The 16,780-nt window shown below is 41.4% G+C and overlaps 1 protein-coding gene across 4 annotated transcripts in view; it reads left to right on the top strand.

The window, feature by feature from the left end:
- PALLD (palladin, cytoskeletal associated protein) overlaps positions 1 to 16,780 on the top strand; it is a 348,613-nt gene that overhangs the window by 313,610 nt on the left and 18,223 nt on the right. For 3 of the 4 annotated variants that reach the window (XM_054576069.1, XM_054576072.1, XM_054576071.1), the window contains 4 exons: positions 8,560 to 8,695; positions 12,009 to 12,107; positions 12,868 to 12,918; positions 14,074 to 14,295. In XM_054576069.1, the coding sequence (XP_054432044.1) occupies positions 8,560 to 8,695; positions 12,009 to 12,107; positions 12,868 to 12,918; positions 14,074 to 14,295 (508 nt within the window). The remainder of the gene's footprint in view (positions 1 to 8,559; positions 8,696 to 12,008; positions 12,108 to 12,867; positions 12,919 to 14,073; positions 14,296 to 16,780) is intronic. The other variant, XM_054576070.1, reaches the window with a different exon arrangement.

Here is a 16,780-nt window from a genome sequence, read left to right as displayed (position 1 = left end):
TTGCATATTATTTAATACGTGCCTTGCTTTATCTCACAATGATGATATGCAGCCCTCTGAAATCTTTAAATAGAAAATCTATGAGGATAAATAAGATGCCAGCTACAAAAGTACAGTAAAGCCTTCCAAAGAAATGTCGCACAGGTGTTTGGCATGCCCAGGTGAAGAGTAAATTGTGTAAAAGCTAGCACACACGTGTCTGACTGAAGGGTTCAGAACTAAGTGAGAGCTAGCAGAGGTCAAGCCAGTTCCCATATCTCAACACCTGTTGAAGTCCTACTCCAGGGTTCGCTGGAATGCCAGTATTGTTCAGAGAGAAAAGATGGAAGCCCTACTAAAGAATAAAAATAAGCAGACCTTAGAGTTCGGGTTATTTTCATTTATATGGAAAAGTTTTCCATTCCAGGATGTACTAATGCTACCTTAGAATGAGTACTTGCTTTGTTTGACTTTGACAAGGTGAGTCAAGGAGCTTTAGATAGCAATTTTTTTGTTGTTTTTTTTTTTTGTTTGTTTGTTTTTTTGGTTAGGCACTTTCTAAATGTTGAGTACATGAATTCTAAGTTTGAAATCTGGCTTCTTCTCAACTCTTTATTGGAAAAAGTTCAGTCAAATGGACATAAATAAGTGGAATAAAGGAGGAGTCTGTATAGTAATGATGTGATAATGAGCTTCTATTAAAAGTTGAGCCAGTCAAATTGCCCGAAAAAACCTTTCTCTTTCTCCCCTACTTCTCTCAGTTTTTATTTGGCTGCTAGGAAATGAAGCCTTACCTTGCTGCAAAGACACGAACTATTAGCCTTAAAAAGTAGGAGTTTGCTGCATGACTCTCTATCCTTTCATTCTATGAAATGGTACCAAATCTTGCTCCCCAGAAAGATAAATAATGTAATATTCCTCATACAGGATTTGACTGAAGATTAGTCTATCAGAGGCATTGGGTGGTCATGCCTTTTATCATCCTAAGTAGAAACAGTGGTTTATTCTGATCTTGGACTTTGAAATTCTCTTAAGATAAGCAGATTTAAGAGTTTACTTCAAGAAATAGAAGCACTTGTTTCTTATCAGCATCTATCACAGTTACCCATTTTATGGGGTCAAAATATGTTATAACTGTTGCCACAAGAGTCCAGCAGCTCCTGCTGTTTCTTTAAAGTTCATGGAGAAGTCATGCTGATTCTCTGGCTATGCAGACTACATCCAAAGACAATTAGGTGCGGTGACACCAAAGATAAGTGGCAATACCAGGCAGCAGATTTTGCGCTCTGTTCTGGCCTAATCAGCCGTCGTTTATAGTTCTCCTTTACCTTCAAGAAATTTTCCTATTGCTGAATCACACACTTGAATTCGGTCTTTGGGTTTGTTTGATGCATGTGACTTTTAGAACATTTTTTCCTCCGGCATAATGTGGGATCCCTCGCTTGCATTCTGAATTAGAAACAAAAAGGTAGCTATTTATCCTTCCTAGCATTCCACGTAATTTGCCACGGACTGAGTGAGTTTCAGGGCTGCCATGCCTCATTGGCATCCTTGAACTTGGAGCAACTGCCGAACTTTTGTCAAATGAATCTTTTAAGTTACTTTCATTTATATGTCATTGGTTACTTGTGGTTAATATGACAGCAAATTCAGTTTCACTTATATTCGTTATTTCCCTAATTGGACAGTTCCGCCATGTGTGTCAAGTTCCAGTAAGTAGACTGATTACACATGACTTGGTGAAGTAGAAACACATTAGATTTTTGTTTCCCTGTTTCCCACCAAAATCTTAAGTGTGAATTTCAGATATGTTTTCTTAATCATCAGTTGCATACTAGCTGTTTTAGTTTGTTTGCACGTTTAGCATGGTCCTTGTTAAGGTTGATTATTTACTAACTTTGTAAATAGTCTGGAGATAAGGTTCTGTTTCTCGAATGTCTGGGTAGCAGAGGTCAAGGCAGGGAACAAAGGCGGTGGGTGCCAGTGATAAACCACAGTCGAGAAGACGGATGACAGAGAGGAGCCTGGAAGCGGCAGCAGGGCTGGGTGGCTGGCTGACTGCAGTTCGGGGGACTTCCGCACATGGGGTCCCTCTAGTGCTTTTCTTTCTTCAGGCCGCTACATTCTTCCCCAAGGTTACCGAGGTCACCAGCAGAGAAAATAACCCCCTTCTCAAAGCTGCTGACAGACACAAATGTTAAGGTGACTAAATCTTTCAGATGGAGGCAGCAAGGAGAACATGCCTTAGAAAGAAATGTTTGCACATTTATAAAATTAGTGTATTCTACTCCCCTCACAATTGCTGGTAGTTTTATAGCTTCCATCGCTGTAACCTGCTCTTCTATGCACCACAGTAAATCAGCCCTAGGAGACGGTGGGACTCCGGAGGGCCTGGGAATGCCACCTGAGAACAGTGTGGCAGTTCTGTCTCTGCTGGGCTCTGAGCGGCTGTATTAAGCTCAGGGTGAATCAGATCTATCCCCGAGAACCAGACTGGCACAGGTTGGCACTGCATCTTCCGCCCACCTTGACATTCTTGGCATCCGTTCTCACAAGGGGGCGCCACAGAGCCGAAGTGCTACAACTCTTCACTGCCTCTCTTATAGAAGCCTTAAAGAAGGGCTTTGTTTGGAAATGTGAGCCCACGTTTGCCAAAAGTAAAAGCTCTCAGTAGCGCTTTTATTCTCTAGTCACCCTGCTCTTTATAGATGTGTTATCGTTGTCCCTCTTCTTCTCTCTGATTTATAAGAAACAGGTGGGTGGGAACACCGTCTTCATTCAAGGTGAGAGGCACCAAGAGGTGAAGGCACTTCCCAGGGTTCTGGAATAAGCTTAAGCAAGGAGGGTATTCATTGGAGCTAATGATTTGCCCAGTTCATCTCTAATAAATCTGGTGTCTGAAATTCTTAATTAAAGAAAACTGCTGCAGACCAACAAAACCAAAACCTGAGTCCTAAGGAGAAGTTTATAAACAGATTCAGATGTACTTCAGACAGGTTCTGAGTCAAGACAGTATTTAGATAGTAACTAATAGAAAAGACAGAAGCTGCACTGGACTTTGCAGACATTGTCTCATGGCTCCTGCCTCTCTCCCGTCCTGCAGGACATTCCCCATTCAAGGCAGAGGCCTGCGGGGCGTGGGGGTGCCCCAGGGCCCTGTCATTGGGCTCATTAGGGTCCTGTGTCTCAGAGATGCTACACAAAGATGAATCTAATCCTGGGCAACTATTTCCCACCAGATTGGTAGGAGGGGTCTCCGGGTCTGCTGTGACTAGTGACAGTTCTGTTGAAATGTCTGCCCCAGGAGGAGCTCAGAAAGAGATCTGCTCGGTCCTGGATGGTTCTGTCCAAGTTGCAAATAGGTGTAGTGCCCGCAGGTGTGTGAGTTTATTCTTTAGATAGCCTAAAAAGTAATGGGAGCTTAATTTTAGTATAAAGTGATCTATTTTCCGTAAGTATGGGCTTAAGGTACTCACTGTACTCTAACAGCTTTGGCTTTTGATATATAAGAACTCAGTTTGTATATCTTGGGCTCTTTTTATTGATGTATGTTAATTCTTGAATATGAGGAATAACGAAATGCCAACATGTTAATGATTTTGCTCACTCTGGAATTTTGTGGAATTTCATTACCATTAGATATCACTAACTATGAGAGGACTATTAGTAGTTTAAAAAATGTCTCTAGTTGCAAGACAGGCTCGTGACCTCTTGAATCAATATTGTGCTCTGGAGATTTGAGTTTCAGAAATACGCTGAGTTGACCTAGAATAGGATATCAAGAGGAGGATGTTCTTAAGATTATTCAGTAGCCAAGGGAAGAAGAAAAAATAAAAATTAAAAAAAAAACCCTTCTGGGATTTCGTGACTGAATCTGGAAGATTTTACCTTCCAGATGCTTGTGTATATGCTTGAGATGTTTTTACGCCAAGCCACATGAATAGTATTTTTAAATGGCAAGTGACTTACTGTTGAAGCTAGAGTAAACAGATCAGTAATGTTTTCTGCACAGTTGGGCTGAGTGTGTATACACTGAAGTATCTAGTGTGGGAGGCTTGTATGAACCGTTTACTGGTTGAGGTTTGCTTCTGAGGACGGGTTTTTGTGAAGAGGGCTGGTTCGGGTAACAGTTTACTTTGACTAAGCATTTTATTTTGTAATTGTACACATCATCCCTTTTTCACCACTCTTTCCTGAAAAGCTGTTGCTCTTCATTTATCAAAAGTAGATGCCATTTGGGGGAGCAAACCACAGCCATTTTACATTAAACTCCAACACAGAATTAGTTTTATAGGAAATACAAACCCAGTTTCCAAGACTTTGCCTCAAACACTTATAACTACTTGTCTTTCCTGGTGCCTCTAAGTAATCTACACATGGCCTTCCAAATACTCCATTTTGGCTTCTAACCCTAATCTTTAAATACTAACCTCTTAACTTTTTACTCAGTTCTTAACACAATTTCCTAAAATTAGTCCACATGTGACACCCTCTAAGAAAAAAGGTTCCATATTAACAGCAGTGTGAGAAATCCTGCAACCTGTACCGCCCGCGCTTCTTTCCTCTGGGCTCACGATGCCCGGTTGCCCTGCCAGGCTCGTGCCGGTCATGGCAGCTTTGCACTGCCCCGCTCTCCGGCAGGGCCTCACACGGCAGCCACCTTCCTGTCACCTGGCCTCAGCTGCAGTGTCAGCTCTACAGACCGGTGATGAACTGCACTCTCTAATGCAGTCATCGCCTTACAGTCCTGTGACCGGCCGCCTCCTGATGTGTCCTTCCTTCCGCCCATGCTCCCTCCCACCCTCCTCGCCATGGAATGTAATTTTTCCAAGCATGGTGACGTAGCTGTGATCAACATTGTATTCCTAGAACAGAGCTGAGCACTGAAAAGTCCATTAGGGAAGGTTATTTCCACATGTTTGGAAACTCTGGTCAAAGATTTCTTGGCACCTCTTTCACCTCCTTTCATTCCCTTCCCCTCAGCCAGTCCCGTCTCTGAGATTCACTTCCGTGCTGGAGAGTGTGTGTGAGCCTAGGCAACCGGCACCCGGCCTCCTGCAGTGCCCCCCGCGATGCTGAGATGCGCGCTTCTAATTCCCACATTTTACAGAGAAGGAGAGGGAGGCACATAGCCCGTAGGTAACTCCCCACACAGCCTTTAAGTGATAAAAGAGAGAACCTGACCTCCACGCCTTTAGTCATGCTGACTCTGGATCCTTCCTCTCCCCTCTCTACTTGTCTACACCCTCATCATCTTCCCAGATCACCCGCACTTCCTCTTTCATAGACTCGACTGCAGCCATTGCAGCCAGCATTCTTTCCCACTTCCTTTTTACTCCCACTGCGCCTACAATTGCTACCACATTGTTTGTTCCTTCATTTATTCTCCAACCTGATTATTAACCTCTTGTGATCAAAGTCCTCCTTTAGGATATGGCTCTTCTCCATCTCATACAGAGTAGTGTTGAGACTGCACTGAGGAAGCCGGAGGCTCCATAAGTATTTGTGCAGTGACTATTAAACATGCAAAAGTCTCTCAATTAGTTGATTTTTATTTCAGTGTTAACTGCTCAGCATCAAGAAAATGTGTGTGTCTTAAATTCTGAAAGTAAAAGAAAATAATGTCTTAAAAAATAGGCAGAAACAGGGATGAAGTAAAAGCACTTCTGATGCTGGTAATATTCATAGGCTCAGGAATTGGCTAGTTAAAAGAAACACAGAATTATTGGGGGTTGAATCTGGATCAAAGAGTAGTTTTAATTGTCCTCTGAAGTTATAAAATGCCCAGGTGGGCAGGTACCCATACCAGAGTCAGTGTCTTCTATACATAATGTCCTAGCGCAGCTGTTCTTACGTCCCCTAAAGAGTCAAGTGGACTGAGAAGGCTTTTTAAGCAACAGGCCTTACTCAGTAGTAAATAGACGGGTGTTTACTTGTTCGAGAGAACTTGCGGCTGTCTTTTAAAAACACAGTTCCCTGCCCCTCTTGTTTAGGTGACCTGCTCTGACCTTGAAAGTCGGCCTCTAGCCCCTCTGGTTCTCACTTGTGCCGAGAACATGGCTCTCAGTGTAGTCTGCCCACAGATACACAGTGACACCTCCTGTCATCCAAGGCTGCTCATCATCACCAAGTTGTGCAACTGGTTCGTGCTGTCAGGTTTAAAGTAATAAGGAACCCGTGTGTTCCCAGTGAAGCTGACAGTGAGCTAGCTGTCTTTAATACTACCGTTCAGGTGGCTTCCAAACCTAGCTCTTCTACTTCTCAGATGCAAGGCCGTAGTCAAAAGCAATGAAGAACTTTATTTCCAAAATCATGTATTTTTTTTATTTTTCACTTGTTCTAAGCCTGACTTGCTCCACGTGGTTTGATTTCACATGGCTGTGGCAGGAATTTTCTTGCCTGAGGAGGGAAGGCAAAGGGAGGTCAGAAGTGGAGGCAGACAGTACATCCATCCACTCACTCCCTGGATGTTTCCTGGAGGCCTGCGCTTTGACAAGCGCTGTGATGAACCAGAGGCATGGTGAGAGCGAGACAGTGAGGCAGAACATGCGATGACAGCGTGCGGTGAGGGCTGTGCAGATAGCAAACACGGTACGATAGCTGACGGGGTAGATGGTTGGGGTCCTCCTTCCCGAGAAGACAGCCAAGTAAAGCCTGAAGGCTGGCGACACCGTCCCAAGAGACAGAGTAGTGGAGAGAGGTACTAAAAATTAAGGTTAAGTCATATTTCCTATGGCTTTTTCTATTAATGGGTCAAGTTCATTCCCCAGCTCTCAAAAATCAAGATCCATTCCCAGTGAATAGGATACAACTTAAGGCTTGACCAACCACTTTTAGGCATATGTTACAAACACAGGGGATCACAGTATTTTATTTCTTTATTTCTTTAAAACCAAGGCCTGACATCATCCTATGTGAAATTCAGGGGCAAACAACTAGAAAGAAAAAACCTGAAAAGCTATCATCTAGAATTCTTTCATTATAGGTAACAGAAAACTCAACTACCAGATTAAATACATGGGGTTTATTTTTTGACCTAACACATGGGGTCAGGCAGTTCCATGGTAGGTTAACAGTGTCCCCCAAACACTCAGGGACCCGTGGTCTTCTTTCCAGCTGTCATCTTTGGCACGTTGTGGGCTCCCCCCTCATGGTCATGAAGTGGATGCAGCAATTTTGGGCACTACACTTTGGACACAGTGGTAGCCAGTGAAAGAAGAGGGACATTTCTTCTTAGGTTTCTTTTTACAGATGGGAACAATTTTTTTCCTTTTTATTGAATTTATTGGGGTGAAGCTGACTAACACAATTGTACAGGTTCCAGGTGCGCAATTTCACAGCACACACTGTAGGCCGCCCAGTGTGTGGAGAGCAGGAGCCTCTCCCCGTGCGCCGCGCCCGCTCACTCCCGCCTCCATTTCCCCAGTCTCACTGGTCAGGGCTCCGCCACAGGCCTCTGGCTAAACTAACTACTGTCCGGGGGATTGAGACCGCTCAAACCCTCTTAGGTTAATGACCCCTGAGTTTGGGAATAGGTGGGCCTCACCCTTGCGAAGCACATGAAAGGATGAACACCCAACAAATATCAGAGGGAGTTCAGCAAGGACCCAAAGGGGAGTGGACAGGAGGAAGGAATGGCCCTCGGGAGGACCAGGGGCCGATGGTAGAGGTGTTCCATTTCTCCTTAATCTTTACCCACAGCCTCATGAGGGGAAAGGAAGATAAATAGGAAGAAAACTGCTTCAGGCACCAAAAAACGTTGATTCCACCCCTATCAAGCATCCAGCACCAATGTCCCCTGGCTCCATGTGGCTCATATTGTCACTGTCCTTGGGGAAAAAAGGCTCTAGCGTATCACCTACCCTGAAAGCCCCAGGCTCTCCAGGAGGTTTAGGAGTCTTAGGACGCACCGAACATAGCAAGACTTGCAGGCCTTCCAGGGTCCTCTAGTGTGAACAGACCTCGTCCTGTAACTTGCCTTCCCTAATCAAGTTAGAAGAGAAGGTAACAAACTTAATTTTTGCTTAGAGTGGGCCTAGCACTGTTGTTGAATAAAAATGATTACAAAGGATCAAAATGATTAAATTTGTGAAAGTATGAAAGAAACATGTTCTCTTTCAAATCCTCTCAACAGTCAGATGTGGTATATATTTGTATTCCTATTCATAACAAACATTAAGAAACTGGCTAAAGTCACAAGCCCAATACAAAGAAGAGCCAGATTTTAAGCCTAGGACAGATGAATACAAATCACATCATATTTTCACTCTTCATGGCCGCCCCCCAGGGCTAAAATGCAGGCCTTCCCTCCCCCTGGCCATTATCTGACCACTGAGGCACAGTCCCCTGAGGTGTTTAAACTTCCTCTGAGAACTGGTTCCAATTAATGTTACTTGAACACTGAATCCAGCTTTCATGGTTCCGTAATTAGTTGGCATAGATGTAGCATTAAAAAAAAAAAAAAAAAAAAAGACTGGGAAGAGACACGTTGACACATTGCACTCTTGTTGGACGTCAATGTTTGACTTGGACCTACATGTCTGACAACTGACTATACCGCCTTGTGCCTTTGTCCTGCAGGGGATTTCCAAAGAAAGCCAACAGAACTGCTAGAATAGCCTCTGATGAGGAAATTCAAGGCACAAAGGATGCTGTCATTCAAGACCTGGAACGAAAACTTCGCTTCAAGGAGGACCTCCTGAACAATGGCCAGCCGGTACTAGAGATTTGTGGCCTGAACTTGGAATATTAGCTCCCCACATCAAAGGGCTCTTCCCTCACTTCACTAAGACTTAGGTTCTTAAGATTTGTCCACAAAATGGATGTTGTTGTTCCCGAATATCAACATTCCTCTTAGTATTGTGGCTTGAATCTGGGGAAAAGGGAGACAGTGAAATGGCTTCCTTCTCTTAGTCCCAAAAACTGATCTTGGAGCCGTGATAGCAAGTTGGAGATAGAGGAAGGAGGAAGGGCTGGCTTTAAGGTCTGGGTGGAACAAGTGAGGAGCTGTGATGTTAAGCAACAAGTCCCTGGAAGGGATAGGGGCTGGGGAAGCGGGGAGAAGGTGTGCTCTGCAATGATCTGTACCTACCCCAAAGCAGCGAATTGGAGTTCAAGTACTAAAAGGAGAATTGGGATTCTACAGCAGGCACTGCTTCTATACACACACAAAAAAAATAGCTTTACTAAGGGAACCATTGCTCACATACAGTTCTGTTCTACTAGACAATTTCAGATATTCACTCAGGAATCTGAAAGAGTGGGGGCTGTTTCCCGATCTTGCAGTGTGTCAGAGCAAGACACTCAAACTCAAGGGAAAAATAATTATGTTAGAAGGCTGCAGAATTGTAGAGAGGATAAGGAGAGCCGGTGTACTGCATCAAATGGAGGGTACTTTGAAGGTGACTAAAGTTTAAACCTGTAAGAATACACAATGTTTTATAAAGAAATTCTGGGTTTTTGGGGGTCCCCCCTCAAGTACATGTGTGTGTATATGTACACACATACACACGTTTTCTCCATTAGACTTTAAACGTTTTCTCATCAGTTTTTTGTTTGTTTGTTCTTTACTGACCCTTTTCTTTTCACATCAGAATATTTTAAGGGGAGAGGAAAAGCAAATCTAGCAAGTAAGATTTCCTGCGTAAAGGAAAGGAATTAGCGCCAGAAAGAATCTGCTTGGTTCTTAAGTACAAGAGTCCCTCTCAGACACCTTTTTGAAAGTAGAAATCTCTCTAAACTAATTATGTTTCCTGGGAATTTTAATTATCAAGCACTGATAAATAAAAATGTGAGAACAGACCATGTGCGGCTGGAAAGGTAGGGGATGAGGAGGATGCTGAAGGTGGGTTTTCGCTGGGAGGACACCCCTCCTGAGTCCAGGAGGACTAACATTCCAGCGAGATCCTGTGCTGGTTATTCATTTCACTGAGGGCAGATTTTCACAAGGGGAAAATGTTTTCTCCTTGAAATAAGTGACTACGTGTATACTGTACATATTCTAGAGGTTTTCTCTGGCTCTGTCAATGGAGGCCTTTGAAAGATTAAAACAAGTACTTGTGGGGGCTTTTTCAAGCCAGGTAAGGAAAGGCATGACTCCATTTTTTTGGTTTGGTTTTGTTTTGCTTTTTCCTTTTTGGTTGTTTAAATATTCCTTATGAACTAAAATTCTCCTGGTTAAAGACTTCTATAAGCTGTTATAGCCTACTATGTATATGTGCATAGTATTTTTATTTGCCTGTTATATATCATATATATAATATTGGTCTGTTTTGCAGTGAATGACGTTCACAGTAAGTCCCATAGATTTCCACACTGGAGAGTTTAAAAGGGCAATAAAAGTAAGGTTTCCCTTTTAGAAAACAGGACCCTCAGATAACTTTTTCCTACTGTTGCATGTTATTGTTACTTCATTTTGGCTTCCAAAGACAGGGCTTATGCATCCACGTAGCATTGTGCTTAGAAACAAAACTGTGGAGCAAATCTGGCTACTAAAGGTGCAGGTGCATCCTGGTGAAGGACTAGATACCAAGTGGTTATTTTTGTTCATAAGGAACAGAGTGGAAATTACTCCAGTCCTCCCTCTAGTGTGGGTCCAGTTCCATGAAAAGACATGCGGGGTGCTTTTAAGGGAGCAGGCATTAAAACTCTCTTTGAAAATTAAATGATGTTTTTAAGAAACATGAGAAAATGAATTTAAATAATAACATTCTGGACTGAGACACTCCATGCACCAAACACCTCTCCCCGTTCTTTATTAAATGAAATAATTTGAACCTCAGGACTGTTTGTCATTTGGCACTCGACTTGTTTCGATTCCTGGTTTCAACTGGGACTGGAACCAGCAATTACTGGAAATTGCAAATTTACCCAACATATTTTTCTGATTAGAGAGTTTCCAATAGAATTTGTTTCTATATTCAGAAGTTTGGAAGTTTATCTGAAAAAATTTCTGTTTTTTTTTTTTTTTTTTTTTTTAGATTTCTGCCTTACTAATTATTGTAAAATGCCTCTAATGGGGCAAATGGTCCCCTAAATTTCACCTCAGACCTATAACCTAAGGCATGTTGAACCAACACTCAAGAGCAGAAATCAACCTAATACACAGAATAAAAATGTTCGCATTTCTTTTGTATAGGAATGGCCTAGCAAAATGGTTTTGGCCAAATCCAAAAGCACTGGTTGCTAGATGCAAATGCATTACTACTTTCTTTGCTTGATAGGCAAGCTGTCTTCCTCTGAGTAGATCATGGAGGTTTGCATGAAGAAGTATCTTTCATACTTCTTTTGCTAACTCAGCCATGTGCAGTCATTTTTTATGGATCAGTGGAATCTCAGTTCTCAAACTTAATTCGTTCTGGAAAACTGCAAGAAGTGATCTGTTCAAAAACCAAATCTCCTTTGTCTGTCGCCTGAGATACATGACTGATCATGCAGGTATGGCATGAAAGGCTGTTGGGTAGAGAATCAAAACCCAAAGCTTTGTTAGACAACCAAGACATTTTTTCCATGAACAACTTAGTCCAGAACCGAATTGTTTGAGAACCATGATGTTCGAGAACCAAGATGTTCAAGAGCTGCGGTTTGACTATCTGCCTACGTTCACCTAGGGTACACAGCAGCTTAGAAAAATGCTCTTAGAGGAGAGACCCCAACGCAGAGAGAACCGTCACTGCCAGCTGGTCTAAACATATGTTCAGGAAGTTTATGACACATTTTCTATGCGGTTCTGCCTTGTTGCTTATTTGACTCACCATAAATTTGTGTTCTATCAGTTAATGGCTTTCAAGACTCGTTACCCCATCTCCCAGACTGGGCCATTGGGACCAGAAGGGGACGCAAGAGGTGGGACAACGGAAGCGGAGGACAGAAGCAGGCTCCTTTTATACACAGGTGTCTAAGGTGCAGAGAGACGTAGTAACAGAAAACAGCAACACTTGTTTGTTTGGGTTTTTACAGTTCTTTTTCGTGAGAAAATCTATAATTGTGATTTTTCTAATTTTGCATTTTGTGCGATTTGCTTTGTTTAGAGGTTAACATATGAAGAGAGAATGGCTCGTCGGTTACTAGGTGCTGACAGTGCAACTGTCTTTAATATTCAGGAGCCAGAAGAGGAAACAGCTAATCAGGTACCACGTTGCTCTGGGCTTCTTAGAGAAATAACAATTACTATGTCTCCTCTCCCCATGCTCTTCATGGACACTGTTTTGGGGATCAGTTCTGTGGAAGGTAGAGGGCAGGTCAAAGAGCATTATTTTATTAATATTTGTTGAGCACATACTCTGTGCCAGACATTGTGTTAAATGGCGGATAGAGTTATTTCAGTGGTATCTGTTCTGTTTACCTTCTTACTGATCAGTTTACTTTCCTTTCAAGTATCTTTCTGTTTTTTTCTGTCCTGTGCTTTCATGCAAAAGAGTTTTGTGGGAATAATTTATTTTCCCTGAAATTGTTTGAAATAGCTACTGACTATTTCCAGTTACATTTTTAATATCTAGCCAAAGTAAAATATCTATGCATGGAAAAAACTTTATTTTCCTTCACTTATATAGTTGTAAATCACTAATCAGCAGAAAACCTAAAATGCTATTTTTGTTCTCCTGCTAGCACTAAAAAAAGTCACTTCATGGATTCGATGTCAGCCATTTGCAATCCCCACTGCTCCTGTGTGGTTTCCAGATGTAGCCTCCATAGTAGAGAAAGTTTTTTAAAACAAATTTAAAGGATCAAGTAAACTTTTTCTCTTGTCTATTGAGAAATGGATCTGAAAGTTTTTCAGTGTTAAATATAGCTGCCACCAAAAATCTTACTTAAAGAAAATGAGCAAGCTTGCTAGATTCTTATTATTTCTATTATTAGTCTTCACTCCTTTTTTTTCTACCATTACAGGAAATTGAGTCTCCTCATGCTTCTGTAGGGAGTCCTCTGGATGGTCAAAAGGTTAAGCTTTTCACCTTTCTTTTCTTTCCAGTCTTTCACTGTGTCTATTTCCTTATGCATCCTTGTTTACCTGCATATCTATCTTTACTGCCATATATAAATTATAAATATTGTGACAGTGTCTACTTTAATACCAGATGAATAAAATTACTGTGATGTGATTTTTCTTGTCATTTATTACAAGCTTGAATTTGATTGTCATTAGTGGATACTTGAACTTTAAATTGTGAAAATTTTCTCATTGTTATACCTTTCTTGGAAAAAGCACAAATTCTTAAAACTAATTAAATTGATAGTGATTAGACAAAACAAAACAACCTGTGCATTTTTTGCAGTTTTAGTCATAGTGTTGCATTTCTTTTCTCAAGCCAACAAACTTTTCAAGGGTTGAGTGACTTCTTTAAGAGGAAGCCTAGGTAAAACAGTCTTTTATTAACATTTTATAACGGGCTGCCTTGTCTTCGCTGTATTTTTCTTTGTAAGCTAGCAACTGTAGCATCCACCTTAATCACCGTAGGATGACAATGGGGTCTTTGCTTTGCTTTTGCTTTTTTAGCCAATATTTTTATTGGACTGCTGATCCTATTTTTCTTTTAAAGAGCATGGGAAATAGTTCCTAATAGCTGCAGAGCTGAGGGAAGGTCCAGAGGCTATGTGGCTGAGGGTTGAGCGAAAACAAACAAACAAACATGGTGCCATTTTTCCCCCATTATTTGTTTGATAAAATGCTGTGTAATACTGCAGCTGCTCGCCACATGTGCTGGTATTACCCTTCTGGAGACAGGCACCACCCTGCATCAGCTTTTACCCTCCAGAAAGAAACCAATGTTCCACGTGCTTTATTTTTATGAACAGTTTAGGAAAATATAGCCGTTGCCTTTTCTGTCTGCATCCGCCCAAAAGAACAGAGAAATTCAACTTCATAATTTTGGGGGAGGGGCGGGGGGGTTGATGAAGATAATTTGAAATACCATCTATACTTCCAGATTTTTTTTGTTTCATATGGAACTGAAGTGGGCTCAGATTGTTGTTAGGCTATGGGGTGAAAATATCGCTGTCTTCTAAGTGCCCTGTTGGAGAGGGGAGTATGACTCATGACGTTCTGTACCACAAAGGACTGAGGCTGTTAACATGATCTTGCTCTGTTTGATACAGGAATACAAAGTCTCCAGCTGCGAACAGAGGCTCATCAGTGAAATCGAGTACAGGCTAGAAAGGTCTCCTGTGGATGAATCAGGTGATGAAGTTCAATATGGGGACGTGCCTGTGGAAAATGGAATGGCACCGTTCTTTGAGATGAAGCTAAAACACTACAAGATCTTTGAGGGCATGCCTGTAACTTTCACATGCAAAGTGACTGGGAATCCAAAGCCAAAGGTGAGCTGAAAACATGGCTTTTTAAGACTCCTATTTTCTGAGGAAGAGTTTAGCTTCCAAAATACAACAAGTATGTTAGGAGAAAGAGATACAAACTAAATACCCATGATGTAAACTATATGAAGTACTGTATGTTCAAGGCCGACTTCAGGAGGCACTGGAAATCAATAAGGGTAGAACAGGGGTGTAGTTTGGGTTTGCAGAATAGAATAGAGCAGAACAGAAACAGAAACTGAATTACTGACAAGGAACTTTTCATACACCTACATCATTTACTCATGTGATGTCATCGTTGTTACTCCCAAATTGCAAATGACTACCCTAAGCTCAGTGAGGTTAATTTACACTCCCAAGGGAGAGAGCTGACGAGTGGCTAGGCTGGAACATGAACCCAATGCTCTGTACCACACAGGAGGTATGCTTACCACTAATTATAAAAACTTCGGATCTTTAATCTACAAAACCAAAACTTCCTATACTTACAAAGTGTGGGCGGGGGGCAGGGGGCGGGAGAATACTATTGAGAAAGGATAATCACAGGAACATCTGGCTCTCAGGTGGACGACGCTGACCTAGCTGGGCCTCTCCCTTCAGATATGGGGGTAAAGAGTTGCCCTCTCTTTAAAGGGAGGCTGGAATAACTCAGTAGCCCAGCAAAGCAGTAACAGGATTACACTTTCTCCTAAAACTTGAGAGCAAAGAATAAAAAGAAACACCCATGAGAAACTGAAACTTCAGATTTACACTATCTATCACATGATATAGAGCCAAAAGCTGAGAAATTAATAGGAAACAGTCCAGGATGACTGAAATCTTTAGGTTTCTGGTAGAAGAAATTTTTAAAGAAATACAAAGTTTAAAAAAAGAACATGACAATACCAAAGACAGGGCAAATATATAGAAGAAGCATACAGAAGTGAAAAGTGCATTCTGAAATTAAAAGCGTAACAGCGGTGGAAAGGGGCCGAAATGAGTCAGTCGGATGGGAGGGGGACGGCGGCAGAGCGGTTCCCGACACTGTGTGTGTCGGTCCGGGCCGGTCTGCTTTCTCACTGAGGTAAGTTTTACCACCACCATAGTCTTTCCCTAAAACCAAATTCCAGCCCCATGGTCAGAGAAACAGAGGGTGGGGAATGCCTGAAATCTTCAAACCCATATCCTCCCCCTAATAAAAGGAGACGTTTAAATAAACCGTTATTAGAGAAAAATGCCTTTATTATATTCTTGACATAACTTGGATAATTGCTGTGTATGCACAAACATGATACTGAGCACATGTATTAAAAATAAACTTGCAGCCTATGAATGAAACTCTAACAAGAAATTGTATCTTGAACTTCACCAAAAGATGCCACGTTATTTTAAGTCTTATTCAAGGCTTAGGATCACTGATATATTTCTAAGATTATTCCGTATATCAGCTTGAGGATGGGCTGTTGTTCATAGTATAACTTTTTTCTAGTACAAGTTTAAATGTTTCACAGCTTTAAGAGTATTAGTTTTTTTTAGAGCTTTTTATTAGGCTTCCTCACACTTCCTCCTCCTCCCTCCTTGCCTCACTGCTGCTCTTTTTCTCTCTCCACACGCCCAGTTCATTGAAGAACTGTTTTTTCTGCATGATATATAAATTATTAAAGTGTGGAACATTCACTATATTTTTAAAAATATACCCTTTTTTATTATGCACTTGACATGCTTGTTCTGAGACATGAGGAGACTGGAAAGAATTTCTAACTCACACCGTTTTCATTTCTTGCCCCCCCACCCCCATTAGCAGTCTTGGTAAAATGTGGGAACTGTTTCTTAAATTTCATTTGAAAGTTGTATTCCAAGTATAATGGAGGTGAAAAACATGATTAAAGGGAAGAAGAAATGATTTGAAGAACTGGCATAGTAGCAGAATGCAAACAAAAGAACTGCACACTAATCACAGCTTCTTTGTTCTCTCAGCCACCATGAAACCACCAAGAATATAATAATTATGAAGTATCATGCTTTGTATAATTTAATTATTAGAAGTAAAAGTTTAGTCTAGGTGATTAATTTTTAGGTTCTAAAAATTAAAATTTTAGAGATTAAAAATATAATTTTGGTAAATTAGGAACTAATAAAAAAAAACTGAGGTAGGAAAGTTAGAGCACTCAGACCCTGACCATTCATGCACTTATTTAGTGATGCAAGTTTCAGGCCTTTTCTTACCTGAGAAACATATTTCAAAAAGATTTTTTAGATTCAAAGTCTTTGACAGGGAGTTGAACTTGAATACCAGTTGTGGACTCCATCTGCATATTGATTCATATTAAGGAAAAATTCATTTTAAAGACTAATGGTTCTAAAGTAGGTTTTTTTCTGATAGGAATCAATTAGGAATGCTCTTGGTTGCAAGGAACAAAACTGACAACAAAGAACTTGTTGTGGCTTAAAACAGGGAGATTTCTCCCCTCGCGCTAAGTCTGCAGGTGGGTTAGAGCAGGCTTTAATTCAG

Source organism: Pteronotus mesoamericanus, unplaced genomic scaffold (assembly GCF_021234165.1).
Source record: "Pteronotus mesoamericanus isolate MK-2021 breed Mesoamerican mustached bat unplaced genomic scaffold, CSHL_Meso_final contig_32, whole genome shotgun sequence".
In the NCBI taxonomy this organism is placed as follows: Eukaryota; Metazoa; Chordata; class Mammalia; order Chiroptera; family Mormoopidae; genus Pteronotus; species Pteronotus mesoamericanus.
Note: the sequence above shows the minus strand (reverse complement) of the source record. Positions and strands in the feature narration are given on the sequence as shown.